General features: G+C 31.9%; 1 protein-coding gene across 1 annotated transcript; it reads right to left on the reverse strand.

Moving 5' to 3' along the window:
- Positions 1-233: 233 nt before the first annotated feature.
- Positions 234-11,714, reverse strand: LOC130625654 (uncharacterized). Its single transcript, XM_057440754.1, has 12 exons — positions 11,416-11,714; positions 10,156-10,405; positions 8,805-8,962; positions 8,232-8,333; positions 5,490-5,739; positions 4,617-4,774; positions 3,812-3,913; positions 2,563-2,992; positions 2,107-2,258; positions 1,712-1,930; positions 1,364-1,515; positions 234-587 (listed from the first exon to the last, which is right to left on the reverse strand). Exons 1-12 carry the CDS (start codon positions 11,462-11,464, stop codon positions 354-356), a joined length of 2,256 nt encoding a protein of 751 aa, XP_057296737.1. The 5' UTR covers positions 11,465-11,714; the 3' UTR covers positions 234-353.
- Positions 11,715-12,331: the final 617 nt, after the last annotated feature.

The raw sequence follows: 12,331 nt of genomic DNA on the forward strand, positions 1-12,331 counted from the left end.
ATAAAGAAAGTAGCACGCCATGTGTGAGAACGAAAAAGAAAAGTTTTTAACTGCAAAAAATATATGAGAAAGTAACAAAATACAGGTTTTTAAATAAATAAAATTACATTAACGTTCGAATTAATTGTTATTATTTGATAAAATATTCGCACGGAATATCTAATATTAATTAGAAACAAAAAAAACATTTACAATCTTGAGGTCGAGTTATGGAATGCTCATTTATTTATCAGTTGGTTTATAATTCATTTTTCTTTAATTAATTGATACACATACATACGTTAAGAAAAAATAATTAACAAACAATAGCACGTTAATATTAACAGTATTAAAAGTGTGAGGTTTATCTAAACCTAAATTTTGTATGCGTTATTCTCGAAACAACGAATATCTTCATACACTGGTGGCTTGTCAAACTCGTATTCTTTATACGAAGGTGGAGCTTTAACGCGTGTAGGTGAGATATCAACATAGACATTTTCTGTCACTCTTTGCTCTTTCTCGTGCTCGTTTGCAGCAAAATCCTCCAGGATTTTTTTCTTCTTTATTGAACCAGCCAGTCCGTTGCCATTGTTTTCCTGAACATTCTAAAAACGTTATCATGAATAAATTATATATAAATATGCTGAGTTTGTTGTATTACACCCTCGATATTTTCATTCTCTTTACAGGCAAGTTATTGCTACAGTATTTCGAAATTTCCATCAGATCTTTATTGTACTTCTTTCCTATGACATTTTTGCTGAAGTAATAGTATCATCTCCAATCTTATAGGAACAAAGGTGCATATGTGAAATATATTTGTTACTTATACCAAAAATCTCCAATCTTTTTCATAAACTATTGCAAAATGACAAGTTCTTAGAAATTTTAATTTTTCGAAGCGGTAACACAACATCGCCTGCCGAAAGGCTGCGAGAGTTTTAGTTTGGCAGATGTGTGGGGCGGGGGAAGAGCGTTAGACATTCACTAGTCGCAGTTTCTGCGATGTTCACATTGTAGAACAACAAGCGCGACGGCCTGTGTAGTTCTATGAACTCGAAAAAAAAATCATGCGGACGTCGGCAAAAATTATCACTGTTTTTAGCATCAGATCTAACCAAATAACCTAAGATCTTAAGTCCGCTGTAAGTGAACTTTTGAAAGTTTAAAGTACGTAAGTGTGATATGGGAACGCCGTAAACTAGAGCTTGTTGTTATAATACACATTGATTCCCATAATTTTTGTGAACATGATTGTAGCAATTTTTTGAATTTGATATTAAAAAATAGGAATTGAATGATCTTACGAACAAATAAAAATCTTATAAAAACGTTTCTATGTCAAACAAACAAACAAACAAACATAGCAGCAAGATTTTACCCCGGACATTGCATTTATTTTCCGTCGAGACAAACATACCAGCATAGCAATCAACAACACAATCAACAAAAGAAACACGGAACCACTGATACTAGATATCATGACCATGTCCTTTTCTTTCTCTCCGTTTGACGCGTTTGAAGTCACAGCATCTAAGGTAGTATCAATTTACGTTAATGTCATATATGCAACAGAATTAGGGACATGTCACTTAAATTCATACAAGTGTGGATGATTGCTTTTGCAAATAAATTCAACACATTCTGTAACTTTTCATGTCATAAACAATCCGCTAACAGATGCAACAAAGAGTACAAAGTATAACTGAAAAGGAATACGCCGATATACCTTCACATTTTCCATCGCGGACTTTTTGAAGAGTTCTTGAACTACAATCTGCTCGTCTCATCTTACATTCCGAAGAATAACTTTTCCCATCGTTTGCGCAAATCCATTCTGATGGATTAGCGCAAGCATAATCATAGGGACATTGGCAATATGATTTACTAAAGAAATCATTATTCATGCATTTTTCTGTTGCATAGCACATAGTGGCACCACAATGATCTATAAAGAATAAATGAAAGCATTGGAATTTGTATGATCTCTCTGAGCTTGCCTTTGTCAGCATTAAAAGCCGAAACTATGCGTATAGAGTGCAGTTCATGAAAGCCTAAAAGTAAATCATCGAAACTAATATCAATAATAATTAAAGTAAAGAATTCAAGTAATAAGTAACATACATTTTCCATTGTTTTTCATGTTAATATCAACGTAGTAATATTTAACCCCACTTCTGATTCGAAATATATTGCTTGTATCACTGACGTAGTCGTCACTTTTTATTTGGACACCATCCTTCTCTTTATAGCACCATCCCACGTTCAATATGGCACTATAAAGGAAAAATTGATCAAAAGAAATTCTTCTGGGGCAGGTAATTTTACATTTTCTTTAAAAGAAAAAGAAAAGAGAAAATTTTTCGCACGCCCTTGAAAATATCAAAACAAACAAAGAGAATAGCCACAAAAAATGATGTTAACAAGTTATATTTATTGGGGGACTAATTGATTTTATAAAATCATAAGAGACCTTTTCTGAATGGGTACATTTAATAGGAATATGTGATATTTACTGTAAGCGCTATCTGATTCCATAACCTAAGAACACAAAACACTTTTATTTAGGCCATATATTACCTCACACTATATTCTTCACCAACATTTAGATGATCTATTCTGTCGATGTACAGAATCGTACCATTTTTAATACTAAGATTCTTTATAGTTGTATGAACCACCATTTTTCGTCCACAATCGTCCATGCAATTGGGCTTATCCCACACTTTTATATGTAGGCAGCTTTCAGTAGGCAAAGCAGGAGGATAAATACCTTTGCTAGGTAGAACTGCTGCTCCCGCAAGCACTATTCCGTGAGCTTGTCCTGGAGTAGAGTTAATTGTAATCTTATCTGTTGTGGTTTTTGTTGTTGTTGTAACCGTGCTACGTGTTATTGTTTCATTTGTTGGAGCTGTTGGAATTGTAAGTGATATTGGAACTGATGAAGTTTGGGTAGTTTTGATAGACGTTGATTTGGTTGTTGTTGTTGTTGTTGTAGGTACTGTTGTTCCTGATAATATGTAGGATATTTTCGTGATAATGTAATGTTAGAATCACTATGCAAAAAAATCAACTGAGACAAAAACCTTTAAGAAACTTATAACTAATTCTCTAATTTGGCGTTCAAAATTAAATTACTCATTGAATCTACAAGACTTTTCACACAGTACGGAGTTTTTGATTAAGCAATACCATAACATAACACATATGGACAGTAGATATTAAACGTATGCAAACGGAGAAGAGAGAAGACTTGTTCAAAATCAACGTATTGCACACAAAGTTGTTTTTCAAGTAAATTTGGTTTCGTCTAATCGTAAAATAAAAAAAGTTAATTTAAGAGCCTAAAATGTCTTAACAAATTTGTATTATAGGCGTGGTACGTTATAGGGCTAGGCTTCTATCGTGACAATTATTTTTAATGGTAGTAAGGCTGATTAAAACAACACTGTTAATTATCTGTTAGAAAGCCAGGGAAAGTATATAATTTGCAGACTATTTCCAAGTTTTTTTAAACTGAAACTATTTTTATAAGTAAAACTATTTTTAGTCGTTGAAACAAAGATGAACGTTACTCAAGTAATAAGTTTACATCCCTATTTTGCTGGTTTTATACTTTTTTTACTTCTGAATTGTCATAAGATATATGATATATTTATTTCATATTTACAATGAAGGTCTTAAACAATGTGAAATTCCAAAACAATAGTGTAAATGCACAAATGATTAAGGTTAAAACACTTTGTTCTTAATAACATACTCAATGTCCTTATGTAATTTTTTTCAGGCATTAGTAATTAGTAAAAACAAAGAAACAACATTGACTTACTTCCACATCCAATTTGATCATTGCAATGACAATACGCTTTACCATTATCATTTATTCGGCATGATTCATTCCTTAACATGCATCTTTCTGTGCCACAAAGGCCTTAAGTAAAGTATGCAGAAAAGGTTGAGTGATATCACTCTACTGAACTGTTGACATATAATTCAAGAGAAGAAAGCTTTTTTTATTTTTTTATAAAAATGGCAGCATTATTTTAATGTTCCTGTCCTGAGAAGGGATAGAGCAAGGCTAAATCCAGCATTTACAATAAATCTCTTCTTTTAGGAAGAGGTTGAAAAAAGTTATTGGGAAACATTTATTATTGCTTTGCATAATACTTTACTGGTGTGCTATAGGTTGTAGTGTGGATGGGGTACGGTGGTAGGGTTTGGGGATGAATTTGCGATTTTGTCCTTTCTCAAGGAGTTTGAACGAAGAAAAATATCTTTCAAAAAACTGTACGAATATCAACATGCTGCTGGATGAACAGCGGAAGGTAACTCCGCTATGCACCTATTTATGGAGATGTTTTTTTTAAGGAAATTCTTAAGATGTAATTTTCCTATGCATAATTATTCGCTATTGCTTTTAATGTCTTTCTGTATAAATTCCCTATTCTTTGGATCATTACTACTGGTTGCAAAATTTCCCCATTCTATCAACTAAATTCCTCAGAAAGTAAAGCCAAATTGGGTAATTCTAATTCCAAAGATTGCAGCCTGACTGTACGTAAAAAAAATACCAGTTTCTTGTTAAAACTAAAAAGTAGAAAAGCTACTGCCAATTAAATATTTAATGAACCTACTTTTAATGTATGGTTCCATTTTCATATCCTGTCCGTTCTTGTTCGTTTCGTTTTTCCTCATAATAAAATGATAACCCCATGCATTGTGATAATCTCCTCTTTTAATATACCCGCCTGTGTAATTTGCAGTTGGACACCATCCAATGTGAAATTGAGTGCTAAATAGGTGATAAGGTTAGAGTTTAATAACAATACAATAACATTATTAACTACCTAATGCGTTATCGAGTAAGATAAGTCGCTAAAAAAAGGTCAATAAAAAGTGGACAAAAAAAAGGTCAAAAACTGATTTTGAGTGAATTTTAGCAACCTTTCGCCGCCTAATCGTGTGCTAATATAATTGCCAAAAATAATAGTCGATATAGAAAATATAAAATATGTGCAGGTTTTTTTCTTTTGATATAGCTAACAGCTTCAACTAAAAGTATGAACTGGAAATTATTTTTGAAGCATTAAAAACAAAAACAATAAGAATTCACAGAAACATTAAAAACAAATTAGTAACTAAGCCGATCATTTTTTCAAAACGACTTTCGTGATCACGATATTGCAGACCTTTTTTCCTTACGTTTAATATATTGCTACTCTTTGACTTCTACAGACCTGCTTTAAATACTCCAAATAATTATTTTTATTTTTAGGGCAATCTAATTTCCTCAGGCTTTACTAAAAGGCGCAGCCAAATTACCATTCTTTCACAATCAGTTGTTGAAAATTTTGTAAATAAAGGTATGATTTACACGTTGTATATCGCTGCAACCAAAAACCACTTTACCTATAAACTACACACTAGTTCATACAGTATAATTGTTTGAAAATACGTACTATCATACATTTATATCTATATAACACAACAGTCATAAGCAACTTTACCTGATAGCGTAAGATGATGCATTTAAATGTTTGCATGTCACTTCATACTCGAACGTATTGTTTAAAATCTGAACATTATGCGTAACGGATTTTCCACTCTGTGGTATGTTGCAAGGCGTGGTAAAACACAATATGTTTTTATACACTTTTACCACAAGACAGCTGTGTTTAGGGATATGTGTGTACACACCATTCGTTGGAAAAAGGATTTTGCCTGACAGTTTAAAATATTCTTTTTCTGGCTGCAAGGCTAAAAGGAACACACAATTGTAAAATCTAGGGAACGTATATATATATACATCGGAGATGCGTGAATTATCAAAACTAAGCTCTTGAATACTTTCTGAACTGTTGCGAAAATTAAGGAGTATGAAGAAATTTTACAATTACACCAAGTTATTAACGATGTAACCAGAATTATGATATTTACCAACTCCAGTAAACACTTTAAAATGGCAAAAGCAATAAGTTCTGATCAAATAAGTATTTAAATGTACAAAAATTGTTCGTTTTTAATTTATACGACTTTTTTCTCATATTTCTCCAGGATTTTTGTGTGCATTAAGAATGGAAGATAAGTTATATAAGTAACAACGCAATTAGATTGTCAAAGGTTTTTTGTTTTTGTCTGAATGTGACAATGGTTGATGATGTCACGCAAAATTGAATGGCGAAAGCTGCTGAGTATAACACTTACATAGTTTTTAAAGCATGAGTTTTAGGACAAGTGGGTAGAAGAGTTACAAGTTACAGACTTTGACGAATTCATTCCGACTGTGAGTCACTGATTTAGTAAACATAAAACTAGCTATATTTCGCAAGGTGCTTATCTTTCTTGCTACATTAGCATTCAGCAGTACATTACCATTCATAACCTGTAAGGTCACGGTTTAATCACCAATCTAAAGGGACTTCTCCTTGCGTGATTTTCTAAAGATGTAGTCCCTTCTTTATGTAATTTGGATTTGCATAGTTATTCAAAAAGTAGCTATAAAGGAACATTAGAACCAGCTAAAAACAATAAATTTTGTGAAGTTTGGCGAATATTTCCCGAAAACAAAGTCTGGGAAGCATGTTGAAAATTATTGCTTGCGTCTTTACCGACATTGACTTGTCAGATAAAATAGATTTTGTCGTATGAATAAATTCTTTGCAAACCTGCTTAGATTAGGCACGAAATATAGAAAACCTAATTGAAGGTCTGTATTATTACTTGTATTTAAGCATTAAATTAGTTTTTGCAAATTAATTCTAGGTAGCATGCAAGAAAAGTGAAAAATAGTTTACAGCAATTAAAAAGTTTTCATCGGATAATTAGCATCTTCATTTGTTTAAATATACCCAAACATCAACCAGTCTGTTACATTATCCAGTATTTATATATGTTTATATCTTAAAGATGTCTTTCAGAGATGAACATATACATTTTAGTATTCTAACAAGAAATTCATAGTCGATAAAATGTTTATCTCTTTGTTGTGATGGCCACGCATCAATCAGCTAAACACACCTTTTATCAATAATAACTAACAGGAAAAAGATTAGTTAAGTGTCATGACAAACAAGTTCTTATTTTATACCACATACTGAACTAATTTCAAAGCAAAGATAAATAAAAAAAAGATTCGTGCGTAATCAAAGAAAAAAAGCCATACACATAATGCACGTTCCGCTTATTGTTGTATGTTTTCTGTCTGTATGTCATAATATATATATAATATATATATTATCATATTTGGCGCAATGTTTCACAACAAACTTAATTGTTTGTTATTATTATTAGCTGCAACAGATGTTGCAACGTCCAGAGTAGTATTAACAAAACCAACAACTACGGTACGGTATTACGATCGTGTGTAAAACATTTGGGATAATCTAGATTCGAAGGTCTTTTTTACGTTTAATGGCTCAGAACATCTGAAAATTACTTCTTTTCACATTCAGGAATTATTTTAATTAGACTTTGAGATTTCGAAATGTAGTATATCTTGTTTATTTTGTGAATCCCAGCAAATGGTTTATGCTCGTTTCTCTTTTGATGTTGCAACACATAAGGGGACAATTTTGTGTTGGTGCAACATGTTCAGTGCCTTTTAGCTATGTAATTCTGATAGCGTACGCCCTTTGCATACTGGTTAGTATTTGTTATCTAAGAAGCGCCTCAGGTAAAAACATTATATTGAATATGATATCAATTGTTTTCTTTGATTGTTATGATTAAAGAATATTTCTTTCATATAACGATTTTTATTTACCGATCATTGTCACTTCTTCAAAAAAGAATTAGTAAGGCCATGTCTGTACTAATTTCATGCGGTATGGTTATTTCTACAATATAAATTATTATTGAAATTGTTTACCCAGGATAGCTTCTTCAGTGCCTATTGGTAACGCTATCAACGAGGGTCATGCAAAGTGAGTCCTAGTGCATTAAGCTTCCATTACAACCGCCTTAGATATCATTCTATTATCATGCTGAGCGCTAAGCAGAAAGGATAGATTCACACTTTTATAGCTTCTGACATGACTCGGCCGAGGTTGGAACCCAAGACGGCCCGTAATAGAAGCGAACGCTCTACCACAAGGCTACCAGGCGTTTTCTCTTTGTTTTATATAAAATGACTCATATTTAGTTACTTTAGTAAAAATAATTCTACATATTTTAAATTTAATTCATTAATAATATATCTAGTATATCAAGTATATCTATTATTAGGAATCAAAACAACTGAATTGACTTACTTCCACATCCATTTTGATCAAGACAATGACAATACGGTGTACCATTACTATTCATTTGGCACGATTCCTTCTTTACACTGCATCTTTCTGCTCCACATAGGTCTTAATATAAATTATAATAAGCATGTCAGATTTTGTTATATAATATTTTTTTCTAGTTCTATAACAATGTGTTGGTTCAAGAGTGATAAAGAGTTAATTAAACACACAATAGAAAAAGTTTATATAGCTTTTATCAGTAGCCACCTTAAATATAAGTTTATTTAATTTTAAAGTAACAAAATTTGAATAGCAATTTTTAAGAGAGGGTAATTCAAACAAAAAAAAACATTTTGGAGCAGATGTCCTACTTTCATAGTTAAAATATGCGACATTACGATGTGTCGTCAAAAAGTCGGAAAAAGTGTCTTTCCCGCTTTGCCAGTTCGATAATAAAAATTCTGAAGATGGCGAAATTGATTGGTTTAGCTTTATTTTAAAACAATTTACAAAATTACAGAAAAATCTGATTTATAAAACTCCCAATAAACCTTAATAAATAATAATATAATACATAAAATGTAGCAAACTTACTTTTAATGTATGGTTCCAATTCAATATCTGGTACATTCTTGTTTGTTTCGTTACCCTTAATCGTAAAATCGTAAGCCCATTTAATGTCGTAATCTCCTTCCTTAATATATCCGCCTGTGTAATCTTCAGTTGGACACCATCCAATGTGCAATTGAGAGCTACATGGGTGATAAAAGAAATATAAAGGCTTTTAGCTTAACACATTTGTTAATTAGCCCTATTCAGGTTTGGATTGGAGTGATCCGATCAAAGGTTGGGGAGTGCGAGAATGACCTACCCCTGTAACTGATGAACTATTATATTAAAAGATAGTTGGCAGTTATAACATCCATCACAAACTAACAAAGATGGTAGCCTCATTTTGATTTTTAATCATGTTATTAACTGCTTATGTCAGCAAAAATACAAAAAATTGGGAAATGATTGTGGCAATGTGCCCTTTTTGGGAAGATGTTAAATATTCAATTGGTGTTAAATTACTACTCTAGCCAATAAATAATCAGATTTTGAACTTGTTTTAAAGCTTCTTGTGCCCATAATGGAGCGACAAAATGATTTCCAGTTAAGTTTGTTACAGTTTTCTTACATCAAAATGAAATAAAAAATGACAATTTTTTTCAAGTATATGTACCTACACGCCCTCAAACATAAAGATAACAATAACAAAAAAGTAAAATGAGGCAAAAATAAAAACAACTGTACGTGGGTATTATACGCCCTAGTGACTTATTATTGTGTACTTAGAGCTGAAGTAACCAGGATTGTGTCCATTGTAATCAAAAGGAAAGAAATTTTAGGGTTCCTAACTTTTACGGCCTTGCAATGTAGGCCTTACAGTGCACTTTCTCTATCTGGAACTCGCAAGAGACTAACATATTTGTTCGAGATAGAAAAAGTTAGAGATAAAGAGCGAAAAAAAGGTAAGAGCGTAAACAAATTTCCAGGGGCCAAAATTTGTGTTTGAGAAGAGAGTAGTCGAGATGGAGAGAGTCCAACGTAATTGGCCTTCTGTTGGTGCTGTTTTTTTTTTTGTCATTAATAAACACCATACAGATTAGAAATCAGATATGGACAGTTTATGAAAATAAAATGGGCTACGAAAATCTCTTTTTCCTTGTTACGCTCATATGTTTGTGTTCTTTATATTATTATTTTCACAATATTTTCGTTAACTAGTTAATTGGACTCTACATAAACCCTGTTAAATCGTTTCTTCTCCTATCAAGTTATAACAGCTATAAAATACCCACACATCATAACTAGCTAATTTAGTATCAGCTTTTAAATGTTTCAGCATGCGTACCATCATACATTTATATCTATATCATACAGCAGTCAGAAACTACTTCACCTGATAGCGTAAAGTGGTGCATCTAAATGTTTGCATGTCACTTCATACTCGAACGTATTGTTTAAGATCTGAACATTACGCGTTACTAATTTTCCACTCTGTGGTGTATTACAAGGCGTAGTGATACACTGTATGTTTTGAAATACTTTTACCACAAGACAGCTGTTTTCAGGGATATGTGTATACACGCCATCCTTTGGAAAAATGATTCTTCCCGAAACCTTGAACTCATTTGCTTCATTCGGAGCGGCTAAAAGGAACACACGTTTTTAATTTAGATATAGTACATTGGATATATGCAACGGTAAATACTATAATCACCATTAACTTTCTTATATGCCTATATGAAAAAGCTTAGTAACTGGCAATTGGACAACAGATGTTTTAACAATCTCTTTTAAGCTATTTAAACTTATCACGCTTCAGAGTATATGAGCTTCATACGCATTTTTCTTTTCCCTATTAAACAATACCAAAAGATGCCTTAATGTAAGCATTAGATGACATTACAAGGACAGAAGTAATTTGGAATTACAGGTATTTTAAGTGTTTTTGTTAATTAAGCAACTAAGCTAAACTTGCCAAACAAGGTTATCGTGTATAAATGTCAAACATTGTCAACGAGTTAAAGCAAAAACTTGAAGTCACAAGACACGAATATAGAACATAAAACTATACAAAAACAATACAAAAGAGTCCTTAGCAAATAATTAAACTTGCATTGTCGAGGCTTATTAAAATTACCATTAAGATCATTAAAAAAATTATGATTTTTCTTAAAAATGTTAGTTGTCAGTTGGTTCATTGAAAAACTTTTATTTTTCGATTAGACTAAAGCTGCATACAGTCTGATTTTGTAGAAACGTACTTTATTTCGTTAAAGAAATTTAGCTTTGTGTAATACCGTATTTATTTGTCGTGGCTAATCGTTAAATTTCTGTTAAAAGGTTTTTTATTAAATATAATTAAAAAGAATCATTGAAGGAGATATTGAACCAAAAATTTCTGAGTTTTATAAACTTCTGAGTCTGAACCAAATTATTAAGTTTCAAATAAATTTATGACAAAGAAAGTTCAGCTCAGTGTTAAAGATTGTTAATCATAAAAGTAAAAAAAAAAACATTACCAGTCTTCGTTTCGTTAATATAATGAGCACATCCAACCCCAGCAAAAAATATGTAAACGTTCTTAGAAAAACAAACAAACAAACAAACAAACAAATCGTGGAAGATAAACTGTTAAATTCTAAATTCTCTTTACCTTGATATGCAAAAAGCAACAATGATAAAACAATAGTCTGTCGACACATGTTACAGCAATGTTGTCTCCTTCCTTACCATATCTTTCTGAAACTTTCTTTTCACATTACTTAATACATGCAATTGATCAATTTTATATTTTCGCTCTCCACCGCTTAGATTTTAACATAGTCACTCTCCGACGCTACGTCTTTAAATTGTTTTTTACAAGTTTCGGAACAATCCGTTTTACACTTTTATCTCACGGGAAACAGTGGAAATTTTATAACAAATTGATTTGCTGCACAAGTATAATTAATGTGATTGCATCTCGGAATTGATTTAAGTACATATCGTCCGATATAGCATAGCAGTAATTTGAAATTCCGGAGATTAGGATTCCATACTCCTTTAGACTACAGACTAAAATCTAAGCATTAGACTGTAAACCAACAGCAAGTAAATATGTTGCTTTCCTGGATTAAAATGTTGAATCGAATGAATTGCTTTGCTTTCGAATGTCAATTCGGATTAATTTAAAATTTCGAATTTAATTCTTTTCACATTATGTTGTGCGGCGAACTTGTTCAAGAAATTACAATACATCTATAGTTACAAGAGACATACAGCTAAAAACGTCAAGATTATTTTTTTTCATTAATTTATGCGACTATAATGTCTGCTCTTAAAGAATAAATTTAAAGTTATGTAACATCGCGTATTGCTTTTGTTGAAAGTATCACCTCTTTTATTAATAGACTTATTCTGTCTATCTACGACATTAAATCGTGCTACAGACACATGAATAGTGAATGCGGTAGATTCTGGTCGACTTTGTTGTGACTGGCGAACTTCCGTAAAAAATTGGGCGAATTTCTGTAGTATTCTAACAGACCGAATTTCTGTAGTATTCTAACAGTAATTAGAAAGCAAAACTA

The sequence above is a fragment of the Hydractinia symbiolongicarpus genome, chromosome 14 (genome assembly GCF_029227915.1).
Source record: "Hydractinia symbiolongicarpus strain clone_291-10 chromosome 14, HSymV2.1, whole genome shotgun sequence".
Taxonomy (NCBI): Eukaryota; Metazoa; Cnidaria; class Hydrozoa; order Anthoathecata; family Hydractiniidae; genus Hydractinia; species Hydractinia symbiolongicarpus.